This window comes from Echinops telfairi, unplaced genomic scaffold (genome assembly GCF_000313985.2).
Source record: "Echinops telfairi isolate 266 unplaced genomic scaffold, ASM31398v2 ScPeMD7_23;HRSCAF=83, whole genome shotgun sequence".
NCBI lineage: Eukaryota > Metazoa > Chordata > Mammalia > Afrosoricida > Tenrecidae > Echinops > Echinops telfairi.
Window position 1 is genome coordinate 10,216,484 of NW_022103920.1, and position 21,028 is coordinate 10,237,511.

Genomic DNA, 21,028 nt, shown 5'->3' on the forward strand with positions numbered 1-21,028 from the left:
ACAGGGAATCAAGGACAGATGAACCCCAGGACCAGTGGTAAGAGTGGCAATATCAGGAGGGTATAGGGAAGGTGGGGTAGAAAGGGGGAACCAATTACAAGGATCTACATATAACCCCCTCCCTGGGGGACAGACAACAGAAAAGTGGGTGAAAGGAGATGTCAGACAGTATAAGACAGGGCAAAATAATAATTTATAAATTATCAAGGGTTCATTAGGGAGGGAGGGGAAAAATGAGGAGCTGATAGATACCAAGGGCTCAAGTAGAAAGCAAATGTTTTGAGAATGATGATGGCAACAAATGTACAAATGTGCTTGAACAATGGATAGATGTATGGATTGTGAGTTGCACGAGCCCCCCAAAAAATGATTAAAAAAAAAGAACCAACACCCTAATAAAAGATGGGCAAAGGCAGAACAGTTGAAAGCAAAAGAAATACAAGCGGCTCAAACACCGGGTGTTGTTCCGAAGGGAAATGTAAATTAACCCTTTAAGGAAGTACTTTTTAAACCACATTGGCAAAGTTCACAAAGCTTGAAAACACAATGTGCTGACAATAACGGGGATGCAAAAGTTTTAAAACATCTATGGAGGGCAATTCAGCCCCAACAATCTTGTGTATGTGAGCATGCCCTTTGGCTCACAGCCCACTTCCACAGAGTTCCTCTCTGCTCTGAGTCAGCTGTAATAATGGAAGAAATGGTGGGAGGAAAGCGGGTTAAGTAAATCCAAAATCTCAAGGAATTCCAAAAGCTCCCACTTCATACCTAAGTTTAGAAAATACTTTGCTTCCATGCCCCAGGCCCTCCTCTGATTATTTCTGAGTTCCTGCCTCTGCCCCAGACAGTAAAGCCTCCTACATGCCTGGCCAGACCAACCACAGGCATGATTGCCAATATTTGGATTCAGTTATTGATTCCTTCCCATCCACTTGGGCTTCTGCTTATTAACGGGAAGGTTCCTGCTAACCACCACCAGTCTGTCCTACTTGGGTGGCTTACATACTGCTGTAATAACACAGATCCAACAGCATTTCAAATAGCACTAGGGTCACCTGTGGTGGACAGGTTTCAGTGGAGCTTCTGGCTAAGACTAGGAAGAAGGGCCTGGCAATCTACTGCCAACCATTAGCCAAACAAAGCAGAGCATAACACTGTCGTTTGCTGTGGGCACGTCACCACGAGGGGTTATCTGCTACATGATATTATGCTTGGTAACAGGGAGGACAAGGAGGTGCCTCGGAACATGGACTGGCACAGTGGCTGTTGTGATGGCCTTCAACATGGTGGGGACTGTGAGGCTGACTGATGCAGGACTGGGCCACCTTCCAGTCTCCTGTACACAAGGTCAGGGCCCAGAGATTACCAATAGCAAGTGATGGGCAGTAGGTGAGCCTCAAATATAACAGGGGCAAGGTCTCTTTAAAACTACACTGAGAAGCCACAGACACTTCATTATAAGATTTTTAAAAACACAGTACAGAATGAGAATACATTTCCTTCTGCTCCATGACCGTTCAGCTTCTCACCTCCTAGCAGCAGTCTCTTGGGCACTCTGGGCCAGGAAGCGGGAAACGACCCTTCAGATGGGGAACCACTGGGCAAGAACTGGAGTGGTGGCTGGCTGAAAATGCTCTGGCTCCAACCACAATGCCAACCATGTAAGAGGTAAATCTTTGGCTCAAAAGCCAAGTGAAAACGGATTTGGCTCAGGCTCATGTGCAGAAGACGGGAAAGGGCAGACGTGATGAAAGGTGAGAAAGACGGGCTGCCTTGGGGAATCATTTCTAGAATGCATGGTTCATGGTTCTGAGAACAGGTTACGTAAACATGGCCGAGGCTAGAGGTGGGTCACCCTGCAAATGTCAAAAGAAAGGAGGGAGAGGAATCAGAGTAATAGTACACTTCCCATCTGCCAAGGAAATCCGCCCCATTGTTCAATCCTTTTTTTCCTCTAGATAAAACAGCAGACAACTGTTTTTTTTATTTTTAAAAAGGGTTTATTTTGTACTAGTAAGGATGGGACCAAGAAAAGAAGTTTACAGAAAAGATGTCATATATAAAGAAAAAAATACAAAATACTTTTTGTTCATAATTTAGAAATAAAGTAATCTCTAAAAAGAATCCGTTCCCCCATTCCTCTCTCCCGTAAGAAGAGGGACCCGGCACATCAGCTCCTGGACACCCTCAGCAGGCCCCGGACACGCCGGACCAGGGCTTGTATGAAGCTATAGCGAGAGTGGACTTTGGAGTACAGTCCTTCAATGTCCAGAAGCTTCTTCTGCAGCGATTCTCCGAAGGCGCTGACGGAGTCGGCCTGAAGCTGGAGGGACACAGACGACAGCACGGCTTCAGAACACAGACACCGACACTCTTCCTTCCCACTCTACACCCAGCGATCCAACGTTCCGGGGTGGCCTTGTGCGATGGACCTGGCTCGGATGCCAGGCCCAGTTCCCCGTTCCCTCCCGAATGGGTTTCCCCAGGTCCTTTCCTGTAAGTAGCTGAGCGGCTGTGGCTGAAGATATCCTAACACACACAAAGGAGTCCCGGAGGGCCCCTGGGGGATCTGTGGAGAGAAGCTGCCTTGGGGAAAAGAAACAAAGGATAGGAGAAAAGGGGGGGTCAGGGGGCAGAAAGGAGGGGACTTTTCCTTTGCTATCTAACTTCATTTTGTAAATTAAAACAATCGCATGCTTTCATTTTCAAGAAAAACAGTGGGGGGGGGCACTAGTGGATAAATCCCATTATGTTCTTCAGAGTTCGTGGGCTATTTGGGAAGGCACATGTTGTTTCGGATGGGTCTTTTAGATATCAAACCACAAACTCACTGTCAGCCAGTTAATTCCCACTCATAGTGAAGAACTGCCCCTGTAGGTTTCTAAGACTGTGAATCGTTATCTTCTCCGAGTTGCTGGTGGTTTTGAACTCCTGACCTTCCAGTTAACAGCCTAATAACAGGGCTGCTCTTTTGAATATAGAAATGTTAAAATTAAGTTCAGAATTAGACAGCCCTCCTTGTCCTGGGTTCTGCATTAAAATCACAGCAGATTCCTGTATGAAATGATCTATTAGTGCCTTGTTTTCCCTAACTGCACAGCAGACACGTCTACATACAGCAGTTAACATGATTTCATTCAATCTGCATCTGTGAGTCACCTTCTGCGATGTCTGCACACGGCTGGCCTCCCTTCCTTCCCCCAGGGACTCCCCATAGCCCAGTCACATGGATGGAATCACTCAGGGCGGGGCGGGGCGGGGTGAGGCAGGGTGATTCTGAGGCTGGGACCTGTGCTCCTCTGTGCTGGCTGAGGTTAGGAGGGACCAAGCAAAGCAAAGGCTGCCCCAGTCAGGCACCTCGTGGTGGATGCAGTGGGCCTTCGTTTTCTTTCTTTTTTTTTTTTTAAACATTTTATTAGGGGCTCATACAACTGTTATCGCAATCCATACACACATCAATTGTGTAAAGCGCATTTGTACATCATTCTCAAAACATTTTCTCTGTTTTGAGAAACAATGTACAAATGCGCTTTACACAATTGATGTGTATATGGATTGGGATAACAGTTGTATGAGCCCCTAATAAAATGTTAAAAAAAAAACATTTTCTCTCCACTTAAACCCCCGACATTAGGTCCTCATTTTTCTCCTCCCTCCCCGCTTCCCCCCTCCCTCATGAGCCCTTGATGGTTTATAAATTGGTATTTTGTCATATCTTGCCCTGTCTGACGTCTCCCTTCACCCACTTTTCGGTTGTCTGTCCCCCGGGGAGGAGGTCGCACACAGTTCCTTGTAATCGGTTCCCTCTTTCCTACCCATTCTCCCTTTACCCTCCCTGTTTCGCCACTCACACCACTGGTCCTGTAGGGCTCATCCGCCCTGGATTCCCTGGATTTTCAGTTCCTATCTGTACCAGTGTACATCCTCTGGTCTAGCCAGACTTGCAAGGTCGAATTAGAGTCATGGTAGTGGGAGCGGGGAGGAAACATTTAGGAACTAGAGGAAAGTTGTATTTCTCATCGTTGTTACATCGCACCCTGACTGGCTCGTCTCCTCCCCGAGACCCCTCTGCAAGGGGATCTCCAGTGGGCCTTCGTTTTCCTGCTAAGAACAGGACGTGACCACTGGTGCCACAGGAGGCTCTCATGGTCACTGCCCAGGGCTGCTCATCCATTCCCTCCCACAATGCTGCTCAAAAGTGCTGTGCTGTGCTCAGCATGTAATTTCTCAGGAAATCACTGAGGAGTGAGACTATGCTACAGTCGCCTACCACAGCGGGGGTGCAACGGCTCCTCCCCACTGAAAAATCACATGCCAAGTGATATTTGTGCCTAAAAATTCTACAAAGTTCATTTTAAATGTGGGTGTATGTGTTGGGGGATGGGGGTAGGGCAGGGAGATGACGGTGCTCCTGTTCTCTAAATGGCACCTGGAGTTCCCAGGCAATAATATTTTCTACTTTCTGAGCACTTAACTGCATCCCAAGCCCTGCACAAGGGGGTGCATGGCCAGAAAACCTCCCCAAATGCTAACAAAAGTATGTGAATCTGATTCTCATTCACAGGGTCCAAGTGAGGAAAGAAAAGCTCAGAAGTTAAGCTGTTCTGAGTTAAACAGCTGCAAGATGGCCATACTGGGTCTCTGTATGCAGCCCTGGAGTAGACTCTCACGAACACATCAGGCTTGTGGGCCCTGATCTTTTGTGGTCCACGTGTGGGGACAGACCCACCCCTGATCCCCGTCTGGGCTGGACCTGACCTGGTCTACGTCGTGCTGACTCACGACGGTCAGCCCCCTCCTGAAGTCCAAGCTGGTGTCGGAGGCGAAGGAATCTAGAGATGAAAGGCACAGTCAAACCGCCTGGCGAGAAGCGCAAGGCCTGGAGGAGACGCGAATCAGAGACGTACAGGAGCGCACTCCAGGGGAGAGCTAGGGCGCCCAGCCAGTCAGCTGATGCCCGGGGAGTCTAGGACAAGGGCTCCAGCTTGTCTCCTGCCCAGGGCACGACCGTTGGCTGACCACGGAGTTCTGGGGCAGCCTGCATGAAGAAGCGGAGGGGCTGTCTCTAGGAGGTGTTTGCTGAGCCCCACAACATTGTACCAGGTCCCAAGGAGCTCTGACCCCTCTTGTCCTCTCGCCTTGCCGTCTGTCCGCAGCAGAAACAAAGCCCCAGCCTACCTTGCAGCCTCCTGCCGGCACACAGGGTCCTGGAGGGGAACAAGGGGTCCTGGGCATCGGGAGGTGTGCAGTGCAGCAGGTAGTACTCCAGGTGGCGCCAAAACACGAACAGGCAGGTCTCTATGATGACTGCGCGGCAGCACTTGTTAAGGACAAGTCACGATCAAGTGTGTGAGGCAGTTTTTGAGGGAGGGAGAAAGAAGAGGAGGAGGTGACACCAGCTGGGGCAGGGGCGCACTACCCCCATCTGACAGGCAGCCCCGGCAGGCACCCAGCTGCGTGCAGAGAGGAAGCCGGGCAGTGTGCAGGGACCTGAGGGGCTCAGTGGCCGCAGACCCGAGCACTGCAGAAGGATACAGGAGCAGAGCGAGAGCAGGGTGGCGCGGTTGTTGATGAGCGTCACCAGGCGCCGGCGCGCCAGGACGTACTTCTGAGCGGTGGGGATTTTGTCAACCCCGGCAGGCAGCACGGACTGGCACAGCTGAGAGAGAAGGGAACAAGGTGCGCTGGTGAGAGTGGCTCAGGCAGGCAGGAACGGGTGATTGACATAGAACAGCTCACTGGAGAGCCTCTGGGAGGCCCCCGGCCAGAGGAGCCCCAGGAATGGATGAACTCGCACACGAATGCCCCCCCACCGCCTCTGCTAGCCGCGCCCCCCGAACAGGCAACTCCAATCTGATGCCGAACCCGCGACTTAGGGCTCGGGCTTCCGAGTGCAGCCAGTGGTTTTGGCCCACCAGCTTCTCCACGGCAGTCGTGGGCCGTCTGCTTCTCAGTGCCTGCCGAGCAGCTCTACTGCCCCAAGGGCCACCGTGGGTGGCTGGGAGTGCCACCAACCCCTGAACTGTCACACTAAACAGGGCACAACAACTTCTTCCGAGGCAGTGAGGGTCTCTCTCAGTGTCTGGGGGATCTCTGTTAGCCGTGCGGAGCCTTCTGGAGAGAAGGGAAGGAGCGTCCAGAGCAGAGCAAAACAAGAGTCCACTGGAGCCTCTCCAACCACTCCCCTCAACAGGCTCAAGTTCACAGGGACATTCCCCTATCTTTTCATTCCATTTTCCACAAACTCTTTGCGTCTCTCTCCAATAAGCATCTCAGCCCAATTTCACATTCTGACCCTGGGTTTGACTGTGGTGGGCCTGGGGGATTTTAGGATGAGGTCACCATCCTTCTAACAAGGACTAGCATCTCCTAGCAAAAGGCCCATGAGCTGCCTATACCTGAGGAAAGCCTGGCAGACTGAAACAGGAGTCCCACACAGAGGTCAGGGTGGGTGTCACCTGACCCCAATCTCACCTTCTCCCTGCTAACCAGGTGTGTCAGTGAGGTGAGCCTGTGCCTGGTTCCTCACAGAAGCGGAAGCACCCAGTGCCTGTGTCCTCCTCCTGAGAGCAGCAGGGGGATGGAGGACACCAGGCTGACACAGGCCTGGCAAGATGACTGCACAGCCACTTGAGCAGTGCATTGGTGCCAGGCACACGCCACCTTGGAGTTGAGCCACGTGCCATGGGAAAGAAGGCAGGCCACCCAGGGGCCTCGCAGGAGCGAGTCTTAGTCACTGAGGGGAGAAAAAGGCCAGCCTTGTGTTGAAATTCCCACCAGGCAGGTAGTGGAGACATTGCGGGCCACAGCAATCATCTCCTGAAACAGCATTGAGCCAGATCCCAAGCTGAGATAGTTTATTGTGCCAGCCAGGCCGATAAACACAAGTGGGATTAACTGAAGGGCAGAGAGATAAATGGCTTGGTGAGTCTCGTCTTTCTTGTCTCTCGCTCTGTGATCATCGGACCAGTGTGCGGCTGCCTTGCTTGTCCTGTGCCTCAATTTAAAGGCTACACTACCTGTGGGACGCCTAGCCTGTGGACTGTGTCGCTGTAAGTTGAGGTCCCTTTAAGAGATCGCTGGAGCTGGGGACTGGCAGTTGGTGACCTGGTTGGCAGTTGGTGACCTGCCTTCTGATTGGCTGCTGTGCTGACACAGCCTAGCTCTCTCTATAAATAGAGGAAGATCTGGCAGCAGCAGACTAGACTTGAAGGACTGCTAGTCTCTCACAACTCTCTCTCACAGACGTGAGTTGAATTGAGCCATTTGTAGTGCTATATAATTTAACTGTTTCTTTCTTGTATTATATATTTATCTGTATATGATTTAACAGTTCATTTCTTGTTATATATCAAATTATATTTATAAATAAATATATTAAATTATCAGCAATTTGGTTTTATCTCTCTAGAGAACCCTGTCTAACACACAGGCTTAAAGCCGAAGGGCACAGAAGAGCTCAGCTTAGAGACAACAATCACTTCACATAGGGACGAATGTTTATATACATAAATATGGGGCTTAGTCAATTTCAGACTCAAGAATTAGGTAGAGTTCTTCAGTTTCGCCATCACTAGCTTTAGTACACTTGAATAACAGTCGTCTTAAATGGATGGACACCAGGGCTGCGAGAATGGGATCAAACATGACAACAGTGAGGGGAGCACAGGACCGGACAGCGTCCTATGCGCTGGAGCCAACCGGATGGTCCCTAACAATCGAACAATTTCACGGCTGACGTGACCAGCACCCCTGGCTCTAAGGCCAGCTGCCTTCCTCCAGCCCGGAAGCTGGTATTCTAGAACAAGAACCCCTGCACTATTCTCCAACCAGGAGGTCCTCTGCTCATGGGGCACGGTGCTAGAGTGTGGAACCTTCTCCAAGCCACCCCGCTCACAGGTCTTAGGCCAGCACCTCAGGCCCATCCGTACCTCTTTTATCTCGTCAGGTGGGAGCTGCTCCACGTTCTGCAGCTTGTTGACGCTGCGCCGGTGACTGTCGTAATAACTGAAGAAATCGTTGGCGCTCTGCTTCAGCAGGTAGAGGATGATGCCCAGGCCAGGCAGGCGCCAACAGGGAACCACCAGTGCTTGGGTGTCTAATAGAGTAGATGACATAAAACCACATGGGCCTCTCATAGTTTTATAGCACTTTGCAGTGACCTGCTTTAAAACATGGGTGCCCAGACACTTGAGGGCAGGTAAGCCATCAGGAAGACCAGGCCGGGCCTCTTTTAAAGACCGCCGGTGGATCAAAGAACTTGCAGGGTTTGAAAAAGGGTGTTAACCTTAGAAAAGTACAGCTCATTCTATAAGGTGTCATAAAGCCTGTCTGTAAAGTCCAAGGAAGGAAATGATAGGCAAAAGATGGACTCACAGGAGCAGGAGCAAAATGGATGTTTGTGCACAGCACGTGAAAGGAAGGTAGTTCTGCTTGGAATCTGACGTTCAGGTTAAATGTGTTTCTGGACTTTGTAGAGTTGGGGGGGAGACACGGCTTGCTCCCTGGAGGCAGTGAGCGGGTCTGCCCAGCTGCAGACCATCACAGCTGAGGAGCAGAGAAGCTGCCAGGAGGAGGGGTGGGGCAGGTTAAAGTCGTGCTGGCCAATTAGATGACCCCACTTATCTGAGTGAAAATGGGCCTTTGTGGTTGGATACTGGTTAGTCTAGAAACTGCCAATGACCAGGACCTCTCTTAACATTGCTTGAGTCACCAGGTCATGAGGGTCACACGAGGTCAGCACTTTACTTTGCTCCACCACCACAGAAATGGGGTGCAAAAACACCTCCCTCCATTGAAGACAATGGCTTCAGCGTGACCTGCCTTAGCACACCCAATCTGTTTTCACATTGAACTGCAAACCACAAGGCCCGCATTTCAAAACCACGAGCCACTCTGCGGGAGAAAGATGAGGCTGTCCTCTCCAGTCAAGATCGACAGCCTCAGAAACACACAGAGGCAGTTCTACTCTGTCCTCTATATTCAAGATGAGTCCACATGGACTTGATGGCAGTGAGTTGGGGGAACTTTTTCTCCAGTCCTGGGGCCTTTCTTTGGGGCCTCCAGTGCCACTCCTCAAAACTATCCTCTCTCCACAGGGCTCCTGCAGCCTGGCCGCAGGAAATACTCCCCTACCCCATGACACCCTGTTCTCAAAAGCTCTCCAGACTCCTGGCGCTGTGCCGAGAAACTCCAGCCCACTCCTTCTTAAAAAGCCTGTGAAAAAAATCCCCATTAATGACTCATTGCAGCAACAAGTGTGCTTCCCTGGGGCCCATTGCAGCCACAGAGCTCTTCCCATGCAGCCAGAAGGCCCGGGCTCACCTTGCCGAGGCCCGTCTCTGTTCATGGTTTCAGAAAGGCTGGGGGTGAAGAGACACACGGTGTGCTGGAAGGTGGGAGAGCTCTGCAGCAGGAGCGACTGGCAGTATTCCATGACGTTGGCACAGATCTACAGCAATAGAAGAGCCACCACAACGGCGTCAGCCCGCAAAATGACCTGATAGCATGGCACCCTTTCTAAGTATTTGCAAAAGTATAAGCACTTCGGTTAAGGCACACATCAAGGCTCCCAGCCCCCGTACCTGCTGCATGGCCAGCTCAATCTCATCTTTCTTGCTCACTTTATCACCTTCCACATTATCCTCTTGAAACTTAAACTGCCGAAGTCTGTCAGAGCCACCAAAGCGGGTGAGCAGCCCTAAGCACTGACGCTGAGCAAGAAAAGAGATTTTGTTGATGTCGAGGCGAACCAAAAACCAAGTTCACTGCAATCGAGTCCACTCTGACTCATAGCAAGTCTAAAGGATCAGGTAGAACTGCCCCCGTGGGGCTCCCAGGCTGTAATTCTTTGCGCAGGCATAGAAAGCCCCTTTTCCCCCGGAGCTGGTGGCTTCAAACTGCTGACTTTGTGGTTAGCAGCTCAACAGGTAACTGCCAGGGCTCCAGTTCTATCAAGGTTGGAAGTTTAAAATCAGTGGCCTATCTTTCTCAAAAGTGAAGCAAAACAAGAAAACTCCCATGAGGAGCATGCAGGGGGCTGCTTGAAATCAGTCATATTCTCCACAAGGCCAAATGGAGTCAGAATTATTAAAATTCATCATTTTGCAAATGTATTTGATTGGTCAATAAAAGAAACCCAACTGTTAACAATTAGTCCCAAATACTATCTAAACATTCATCAAAGAATTTTCTGCAGCAAACCAGTATGTGTGTGTGTACTTATAGCTAGGAGCCCAAGTGGTGTAGTGGTTATGTGTTGGGCTGTCATCTGCAAGGTCAGCAGTTCAAAACCAGCAGCCACTCCTCAGACAAAAGATGGGGCTTTCTACTCCCATAAAGCATAAATTCCCAAGGCTCAAGTAGTAAGAAAATGTTTTAAAAACAGTGGTGGCAACAAATGTACAAACGTGGTTGACATAATGGAAGGATGTGACTGTGATAAGAGTTGTACAAGCCCCAAAAATGATTAAAAAACTTTTTTTTCAAGGGTTCTTAAGGGTAGGATGGGGGAGGGGGGGGGGAATAAGGACCTGATACCAAGAGCTCAAGTAGAAAGCAAATGTTTTGAAAATGATGATGGCAACATATGTACAAATGTGCTTGACACAATGGATGGATTGATGGATTGTGATAAGAGCTGTACAAGCCCCCAATAAAATGATTTTAATAAATAAATAAAAATAAAATAGAATCTAAAATAACTGCCGAGGCCTTATTAATGAAGGGTAAAGTCAATATAATATAGATTGCAATTCAAGTAAGGTAAAAATTAATATACTGCAATCACAATCATGTAATCTAATCAGCTAAATTAAAGTGGACTATGAAAGGGAAAAAAAAGTAGAATTCTTGGGAACTCACAGGTGCATTTCTAACCTGTCTTAAAGGGTCATCGTGAGTTGGCATCAACTCCATGGCAGTGAGTTTGGCTAAATGCTGCCCGTTGGATTTTAAGTGGTGGATTATTCTACCAAGGGGGAGAATTTCACTCCAGACCTGAAGGGTGACTCAGGGCCATAGTCTTGGGGGTCCCACCCATCTCTACCAGACCAGTCAGCCTGGTCGCACTGATGATCTGGTCCCCCATTTTGCTCCCATGTCATCCCGGACTTTCCAATGTGATACTTAACCTGGCAGTTATCCGTCGTGGTAGCAACTCTTAATGAGTTTTACAGAAACACTCAACTACAGACAGCAAACAAGTGGAGCACAGTGATAACAATAGCAAGCACATTTTTTAAATAATGGTATTCAATTCTGTTCAACACAGTTGTTCCTTCCGGTCAGGTTCAATGACAGCGGAGGCTACCCCACAGACAGAGAAGGAGCTCAGTGTTACACACGCATCTCTGAGATGGACTGGCATTTCTCAAGGAAAGTCAATGAGTCAGAGCTGAATTGCTACTTGAAGAAATTAGGAACCATTACCTGGAACCGTCCGATATGTCCCTGGAGCTCCATGAGCGAGCCTTCATTGACCTCAACATCGAGTTCACTCAGTATGCCTGTAAAATTTAGAATGTATTTTTAGGTTTAATTTTACAATCCACAGAATGAAAGCCAGAAAACTAGGAAAAGCAATCCTAATGGGTCATAGTGTACCTATGATGCACAGGCAGACCCTTGCAAGGGCAATGAGGCAGTTAGTTTATTGTACCAACCTGGCCGATAAACATGTGGGGTTAATTGAAGGGTGGGGGAATAAATGGCTCGGTGAGTCTCGCCTTTCTAGTTCTCAGGTCTCTTGCTTTGTGAGGTCAGACCAGGGTGGAGCTGCCTTAGCCAGTTCCCTGCTTCAGCTGGCAAAGCTCACTTCCTGCAAGACATCCCCAAGGAGAAGCTGCATGGACCTACCCTGATGCAGCCATGAGTGCTGGAGCAGCTGTGTGGAGACCCCTGCCAGTCGGCATCATTGTGTCTGTTTTGTGAAGTGGATTGGTGTCTGTTTTTGTGGATTGGTGATGGACATATGAGTTAATGTTGGACTTGTGGGCTTGGGCAGAACTGAGTTGGGATATTTTCTTGATGCACATTTAACCTTTATATAAAACTCTCTCTTATATATGAATTTCTGTGGATTTGTTTCTCTAAAGTACCCAGACTAACACAGGCAGGGCTTAAAGAAATCAGATTTGACAGTATTTCTAATGCCTTTCTTGATGTGCTCATTTGCATGAAACCTGAACACTGGACTGCATTCATGGAGGGTTAAGAGAAAAAAGTAATGTATTTTACTCCTAGGGTGGGTTTCATATTCTAAACTCTCCTAGGAGGTGGTAATTTATGGGGCAGTTTTATGGTTAGAAGTAAAAATTAGATTTATCTTGGAAATGTAACGACAATAATAAAAACCAAACTTTAAACCCCCTGATTCCATCTATTAAGCCGCAGCCATCAAAGTTGCCTGGTACTGGCATAGCAACAGGCACATCGTCCAATGGAGCAGAAGGGAGAGGCCAGAAGTAAACCCACACATCAATGGTCAACTGACCTTTAACACCATTTGAGGGGAAAGAATAATCTTTCCAATAAATGGTGCTGGAAAGGGATTTCCACATTCAGAAAAACCAAACAGGATCCATGACTCACACCATACACATAAAAATAACTCAATTTTTGTGCAATTTAAGCCCCTACACATATAAAACTAGGATTCTCAGTACCGTGGTAGTAGCATTTTGACGATAAACACTGGATTACCTAGTAGAGTAGCAGAAAAGCACAAAGTGCAAAAGACAAAAAAAGGTGGACCTCACGAAAACTGTAAGCTTTTGCTCATCAGGACTTTCCTTGAGAAATGAAAGGGCAAAAAAAAAGAGAGAGGAAAGGACAAATATCAGCTGGTAGAATTTCCTTAGGAACTATTTATCTAAAACGAAGCTAATATAAATAACATAACCCAACTCCAAAGGAGGGGAGGGTATCAAAGCTTAAGTTGTACAGAAGGCTATGGGTGACAGTGGAAACCCAAAATCCATTTGGAGGATCTGCATAGATTGAGACCCTCTGATCTGAGTAGAGGGATGTGAACAGCCTGGTTATCAGATAGAGAGCACTGTAGAGAAGACGATAGATTAATATGGAACATGTGATTTGATCCCCTTTTGACACATTTAAGAGTTCTAGCTGTTTAAAAAACAAAAAAGGTGATGAGACAAAGCGCCTGATGAATCCCCTGAACACGGACCAGGGATGTGGACAGCCTGCTCTCCTACAGAATGCACTAGAAAGTGGAACATTACAGAGCATCCAGGTCGAAACCTTACACCTTACAGTTTGATCTTCCTTTGACCCATTTTAAAGTTCTAGTTTCTAATATTCTCAGTTTTCTTCCCAACTGGGTTTTTTCTCTTATTTTAATTTGTTACGATTGTTAGCTTTTTTGACTGTTTTGAGTTGCGGTATGTTTTTCGGTATATGGAATCCAAGATGGGTGACTCTATAGAGGTAGTACTGCATTAATGGCTCCTTGGGGGAGGTTGGGGGAAGTGGGGGAGACAGTGACAAGGAGTACAAGAAAGAAGAAAATGTTCTCAAACGGATTGTGGTGAAGGCAGTACAGCTCTTCTTAATATGATTGAATGATTGAATCGTATGCTATTTGGATTCTGTTCCAATAAAACTGTTTATAAAAAAGGAAAATAACGTATCTAATAACATGTACAGACACACACACACGTTTGACAACGAAAAGACAAAATAAGTCAATCATAAAACGGGAAAATTACTTCAATAGGCATGTCACCAGAGGACATTCAAATGGCCACCAAACCCATGAAAAGAAGCTTGGTACCCTTAACCATCGGAGATGCAAAGGGAAGCCACAGAGATGCCACTTCACTGCCACCAGGATGACTGCGATTGAAAAGAAAGAGAAGAAACAACCCACATTGGCAAGGATGCGAGGGACCGTGATCCGTATCGCCTGCTGGTGGAAATCAAAATGACACAGCCACGGCAGCCAAGTGTGGTGGCTCCTAAACACACACACACACACACACACACACACACACGATACAGTGGCTCCTAAACACACACACACACGATACAGTGGCTCCTAAACACACACACACACACACACACACGATACAGTCGATTCCGCTCATCGTGACCCCACAGAAGACAGTGCTGTCCCCACAGGGCTGTGACGGCTGTTCACCTCTATGGAAGCTGACTTCCTCATCCTTCCCCAGCAGTGTTGCTGGTGGGTTCAATCTGCCTACATTGTGATCACCAGCCCAACACTTTATCCTGCCAGCAGGCTGCAAAGCAACCTATGACCCGGCCATTCCATTCCTAGCTTGAAGGCAGTGATTCAAAAGGAAACTTGTACATCAATGCTCACCACTGCACTATTCACAACAATCAAAAGGTGAAAGTAAATAAGCTAAAAGATACACGGACGGCTGGAGGAACAAAATGAGGTACACAATGGAGTACTGATCCTGTCAGGGCAAGAAGTAAAGTCTTGACTCGTGCTACAGGATGGACGGAGCTTACAGACACTGTGCTAAGCAAAAGACGCCAAACACAGAAAGGCAAGTAAGGTACAGCCTCACTTACATAAAAGGTCAGAAAAGCCAAACCAAACATATGTACAAATGTGCTTCAAATAACTGATGGATGGTATGTCATAAGAGCTGCTGAAAAGCCCCCAATAGAATGATCTATAAAATAAAAATAAATAAAAGAAAGCAGCAACAAAGAAAAAAGAAAAGCCAAATGGATAGAGGCCAGTTTCTTGTGGCTACAAAGGCAGGAATGGTGGGGGATGAGGGTTCAGCAGTGATGGGCAAACTGCTGTAAGGGTGGGCATGCACAATCAATTATATTTGCTCTAAGTTGTACACCTATAAAAAGTTGAGCTACCAAAAGCTGTGTGATATATGACAACTACAATAACACAAAGAATTAGCTCCAAAAAAAATTAGCTCAGAGGTTGCTTAGGAACAACCGAACACCTTATGGAATTTGGTGCCTTGGTTGAGAGTGATAGTTTCACAGGTCAACCCAGGTAACTGATCTAAGAATTTTGTTTAGTGCTTCTGTTCTACTTAGATCTTTGCATAGTGCCTGGGATCTTAAAAGCTTGCAGGCAGGCAGTCACCAAAGGCACAGTAATTGCTTTCCATTGGCCTGGAGCAACAGGGAAAACAGGAGAACTCAGGATTAGGAAGAGGATTGTTCACCATGAGATCAGGACTGAAAGTGCCTGGCTACTATTACTGAATATTTTGATAAGAAGTAGAAAAATCCTGATCAAAAGGAGGAAATGTAAAACAGAATTTAAGACACTCTTCCATTTTCTAAATCCAGGGAGTCTGGATGAACTCCTGAAATCATCGTTAAACCAGACCAAATGATATTTTAGCATAAGTAGCATTATTGTTCTTTTAAGAACTACCTAAATGGTATCAAACTGACAACAAGCTACTAACCGCCAAGACAAGATGGGAACCTTGGGGGCCAGCAGGTTAATACTAATGAGAGAGAAACAGCTCGGAAAAGGAAGGCGGATGAGCATGGTTGCACACCTCAAAGAATATCATCAATGGCACTGAATTGTCCCAGTGGAAGCTGTTGGATTGGTGCACTCAATTTGGTGGGCTGATCTACAGCCCCAACAATATAAATGAAACTTCAGGCCACCTCAGACATCCTCATACACCCATAACCTCGGAGAACATATGCACTTTTTCCAGGGGAGAGGAATCTCAGTACAAGCTTGGGGGTTTCCTATCTTTTTCCATCATAACAGCGTCTAGGGTTCAGTTTGAGTGTCCTATCGTGAAGAATTCGGAAACTTCATCAGTTTTTAATCGGTTACAAGTTTACATAAAGGGACATAGTTCATTTGTAAAGCAGCCTGCAAATGGCAGCTGCGTCCTTCCAGAGATAGCCACAACAGACTAAAGGCCTCATTCTATCTATGTCCCGGAAAGGTCACAGCCCAAACCCACCACCAGCCACTGCCCTGTGGGAGAAAGAGGTGGCCGTCTACCTCCACCAAGATGCCAGCCCTGGACACCCTGCGGGGCAGTAAGCGTCAGAATAGATGTGGTGGTAAACGTGCGCTGGTCTGTGAAGAGGCTCTGGAAGCATGTGCAGCATAATCAACTCACCGGGCAGTGCAGCTTTGCTGATGATCCCTGTCAGCAGCGCCAGCTCCTGCAGAGAGCCCGCACTCATATCCTGGCAGCGCAGGATGGCCTGGATGGTGTCGGAATGCGAGATGAGGAACTGCAACACCTAGGCCACAGGAAGGGAGGAGACGCGGGCAGGTGTGAGCCAAGTGGACCTTTGTGTGAAACACCGCTTTTTCAGGTTTCATTAAAAAAAAAAACCACAATGAAAGTAAAATTGCTAGAGTTTAAAGGGGAAAATTATATTCCTACTAGAAAACTTGCTTATGGAAATTACTCCCCCCTCTGAGTCTTCTAAGTAAGATTTGGCCTTTAGCACGTTCTGTAGGGGAGCATAGCACTGGCCTCCTGGCAGTAAATGCTGCTGGAACTCCATGTCGAAGCTGCAGTGACCACTTCCTGTTAGAGGAACGCAAAGGCAGCTCTCGAGGCGCCGCCCCTCCCCCCCTCCCACCATTCCACTCGTCTGCTCCCAGGCCTCAAAGCAGACCAACGTCCCTCAGGGCAGAGTCCATGGGACCTCGAGCCCTTGGCATTCCTGACCCAGCTCGGCACCCACATGGAATTGCATGTGTCTCTGCCCCGCCTAAAGCGCTCACCTGGCCTGCGGCCTGCAGGTGCTGGGCCATACTGGATGTGAGGATGACTTGGCAGAGCTGGAGGGCAGGGAGCAGGATCTGCCGGTACCGATCCAGCGGGGTGGGGATGAACACCGGGAGGTCCCTCAGGCCAAACATTCTACCAGCAACAGAGAGAGGGGAACATTTCAAGGGTTATGGGGTGCTGGCCAGCCCATTCCCATCAGCGGGGCAGACACCACGTGACAAAGAGTTCTATGCTTCCGACACGTCATTATTGGCTGAAAGAGCTTCCGAAGTCGAGGGAGAACTTTCTGAATGTTCAGACTTTTATCAAAGAAAAACTGCACACTTTGAAAAGACAATGCCTGACACCACACCTCAGACACTCCTGCTGCTCCAAGGGGTCCCTGGGCCTGTGGGTAAGACACAGAGGCAAACAAACACCAACTTCCCTAAATGTTCCTCTCTGACTTCCCACCGCAGGTGAGGGTGCCCTATCCATGACAAGAAAGATTGTTCAAAAGGCGGAGGTTTGCTTATAGCAGCACTTCCGCTTTGGGTCTGTCTCCGACCGCTGCCTGATCAAGTCTGCTCTGAGAACTGCTGGCAGGGCAAGGTCTGTAACCTGGTGGATTGAGCAAAGGAGGGCGGCGGTTGTGGAGATGGGAGTGGAAAGCTTCTTCTCTGGGGGTAAGAGTGCTGCAGATAAACATGATGACGTGTCTCAGTCGTCCTAAGTGTCCCTGCAACCAGCAGGATATATTGAACATGCAGAGTTCAGAGAACAAAAAGAGCCCATTTTGACTCCCTGAGAGCTCTGCTCAAAAGCTTGAACCTTGAGAATGCCACCAGAGAGGGGTTTGCTTGAGAGCTCTCATAGCAGCAGGCAGTTGAGGGGGTTAAAAAAAAGGAAAACTCTGAAATCTGTAGCCACATCACCAGGAATAGGAAATCCACAATTCATCAAATTCCTCAATAATACTGAAAACAGCCACTCTACCAACAAGAGGAAGGTAGCCCGTCCAGTTGCACACTGACCGTGCAGGGCACTCACACTTGCTCTAGAACAAGCAGCAAGCCCACAGCCGCCCCTTGCAGCAAACAGCAGAGGCCACATCAAGAGACACGAGGAGGGCTCAAGAGAATGCCAAGTGGCGCCAAGGCGACGCTAGAGGCTCCTTCCTGCTCAGCCCCTTTCCGGGCCTCCCCTGGGGGATACTTACCCTTGAGGGTCCGTCTCCGGACGCAGGTCATACACCTGGCACTGTGCCAGCCGCACGATCACTCCAGCCCGCAGCAGCTCCAAAGCGCCCTGCTGGGGCTTAGCCACTCGGGTGAGAAATGCCTGGGGCGGGTTACAGACAGAGTCACGGTGATGCAGTCAAGAGTCAGGGCCCACAAATACCAGGGACTGTGCTCTCTGCACCCCCGCCACTCTGCGGGAGACCCCTGAGACTGTCTGCTGCTAGAGAGTTACAGATGCAGAAACCCAACGGGACCATTCTACCCTGCCCTGTGGGACTGCTCCAAGTCAGAACTGACTCGAGGGCAGTGGATAGGGCTTGGGGTTTGTACTCTATCGGAAGTCTTGTGCTGCCAGCAGGACCAGCCCAGATACATGTAACTGTGGTCTGGTTGGTCTGGCTCCCCTCTCTCTTTCCGAAGTTCTGGGCAGGGGGACGGGGACAGCATCAGCATTATCAGCCAGACCCTCAGGATCCCATCCACACACCCTGTGCACACTCAGGATACCCACCTACCCCAGACCCCCACCGGTACTAGTGTATACACGTGAGGCCGCTGACGTGACAAAGGGTTTGAATTGAAGAGCACTGCCAGGCTCTGCCCTGGCTATCAGCCCCCAGAGGAAGTCCCACAGCCTGCAGGGCCTGACTTACCATTTTGGATTCGTACGTGTAAAGGGCTTTCAGAAGGGGCGGTTGGGGAGTGAGCAAGCTCTGCAGAGTCCGGTCATCTTCCGCCAGGCCATCCACCAGCACCTTCAGGTAGCCGCTGTTGGACAGGTACAGCAGCCACTGTTGCTGCTTGTCCACAGAGATGATCCGGTCCAGTAGAGCCAGGGCCAGCATCTGGGGGCAGAGGACAGAGTCCCCACAGGTCTCCCAGATGGGGCCCAAACCCACCCACCATCTTCCTTCCCTGTGAACACTCTGCGTCAGCCCAAAGTGTGACGTCACAGGTGGTTTACAATAAAACTGCCTCGTGGGGTTTGGGGGGGGGGGGGGCCTGCGTTTATGTGTGTTTCAGAAGAAAAAAAATGGAAAATTTTCCACCCAGAATCTTGCTTTATTCATCAAAAGTAAAGCTTTTGAGGGATCCTTTGAAACAAAGCTAACACATTGAAAGAATGGCACCGAACATATTGCAGCAGTCTAGCCTTTGTGTGCTGTACAAAGGAAGTCTTTAAAAAGAGATCATTAGTTTACAACCAGTGCTTCGTATAAAGCCTAGATAAATGGAAATGAAAGGATAAAAACCAGGGGGTCCAATAAATGCAATCAACGCATCTTTGTTCATTTCCTACTGACCTTCTTAAAATTTCCGAATTCTTGGGAGAGCTCAGTAGATAGTACAATTTGCATCCTATTTCTAACTCTTGTTTTATTACAAGACCTTCGAAGACATGATGTCAATGTGATGTAGTTTTCCCACTAACAAGTGGCGATCATCACATGCCAGTATTTTAAAGAAGTACACAAATTCTTGCCACAAAAACACAAGCACCGCCACCTTATGACAGCAGGTGGCAAGAGAGCAGCTCAGTGTGAAGGCTGCCGGTCAGCATTCTGCGCACTAAAGACCCAGTGAGATGCAGCTCTGCTGTCTCTACCACGGTCAGGCTCACCACCCAGTCAGCCACAAGGCTAGTCCAGGGGAAAGTTCTGGACAAAATTGAACAAAGCATATAAAATGAAAACAAGTCCCAAATCACAGCAGATAAACACATTTGCTACAGCACAGTATGAAAAATCTGTTGTGTGTCACAAACTAAACTGTGTCTCCCACAAAATATGCATCCATTTGGCTAGGCCGTGATTCTTTGCTTTGAACAATGGAATAGTGTAATGTGGCCTTATGCACTACCTGCTTCCTGCCCTGTGTGGGCAGATGTGTTCAGAGTTAAGGGGTCTGGGGTGGGAGGCAACAGCCTGATCGAGTCCCAACTGTGATCCAATAGAAGGTGTTTCCCAGTGTACCTGCATCACCTTTACCTTACGAGAGTGAAAAGGAAAGAGGAGTGGGCAGAGAGAGGGGCCTACGATTCACCCAGCAAGAAGAGCCTGGCTGAGGAGTCGTCTTTGGACCCGGGCTCCCTGTGCTGGGCACCTCCTGGAACCGAGACACCAGAGAAAGCCTTCCTCCAGAGCAGGCACTCGGAATTCAGACTGCCAGCCCCTAGACTGAGAGGACCAACTAGCCCTAATTAGGGCCGTGTGTAACACCACCCGGCCGAGTGGCCTCCGCTGACACTGCACTAAGCACCACGGTGCTCACCCTGCCGATCTCGTGGCCATCGCAGGCATCCCGGCACACCACCTCCATGAGCGCCGCGCCGTAGCTCTCAATGATGGCGATGTTCTCTCGCTGCAGCTTACTGAACATGTCTTCAGGGGCAGTCAGCCGCTCCCACATGGTTTTCTTGGCTAAAAGGGTGGCACAGACACAAAGAAACGGCTGTTTGGTACTAGTGATCAGCCCCTCCCACAATGAAAGATGCTAACAGCAGTCCCGAGAACAGCCTTGCTCGGTGATTTTCATGATGCATCTTCTCGCCAAGAAACTCTACTTCTGGGAACTTATCTGGGGAAAACAGAGCCAGCTGTGCCCCATGTACACAGTGTAAGCCGTGCCCTGTGGACGTAGTCCTGGCTCTGTGCACTGTGGATGGTGCCCATGCCCACTGCTCGGTGGGATGGGGCCCATGGGAGAAGTCACAAAATTCTATGAGGCGATTTTCAAATGTTTGTGCGAAAATGGAATTCAAAGATGCTGTAATTTTCCCACAGAATTCGAAAGCCCCTTCATAGAGAGCAAACGAGCCATATAAGGCTGCTATTTAGCACTCTGCAGTACTCAGGTCCCAGCTTGTAAAATTGAAGACAGCTACAGAGGCAGACTCAGCCTGCCACGTCTTTCACCCACAGAGCAAGCCCTGGGCGCGAACCGCTGGCCTTTTGGTGAGCAGCTGAGCTCTTGATCACTGCGCCACCAGGGCTCCTTCGGAGTGAGAAACATGCTTCCTAGACTTCAGAGTAAATGCTGACATGGTCATGGAAAGGC

At 48.8% G+C, this 21,028-nt stretch overlaps 1 protein-coding gene across 1 annotated transcript in view; it reads right to left on the reverse strand.

Annotated features, from left to right (window-relative positions):
* Window positions 1-1,986: 1,986 nt before the first annotated feature.
* The window catches only part of NUP205 (nucleoporin 205), a 62,567-nt gene continuing 43,525 nt past the window's right edge, over window positions 1,987-21,028 (reverse strand). Inside the window, exons 31-43 of the mRNA XM_004707830.2 lie at window positions 20,243-20,391; window positions 18,625-18,816; window positions 17,950-18,071; window positions 16,745-16,883; window positions 16,125-16,251; window positions 11,431-11,507; window positions 9,585-9,713; window positions 9,325-9,451; window positions 7,932-8,098; window positions 5,536-5,659; window positions 5,179-5,307; window positions 4,759-4,832; window positions 1,987-2,323 (exon numbers count right to left, since the gene is read on the reverse strand). Of these exons, the coding sequence (XP_004707887.1) occupies window positions 2,171-2,323; window positions 4,759-4,832; window positions 5,179-5,307; window positions 5,536-5,659; window positions 7,932-8,098; window positions 9,325-9,451; window positions 9,585-9,713; window positions 11,431-11,507; window positions 16,125-16,251; window positions 16,745-16,883; window positions 17,950-18,071; window positions 18,625-18,816; window positions 20,243-20,391 (1,709 nt within the window). The 3' untranslated portion in view covers window positions 1,987-2,170. The remainder of the gene's footprint in view (window positions 2,324-4,758; window positions 4,833-5,178; window positions 5,308-5,535; window positions 5,660-7,931; window positions 8,099-9,324; window positions 9,452-9,584; window positions 9,714-11,430; window positions 11,508-16,124; window positions 16,252-16,744; window positions 16,884-17,949; window positions 18,072-18,624; window positions 18,817-20,242; window positions 20,392-21,028) is intronic.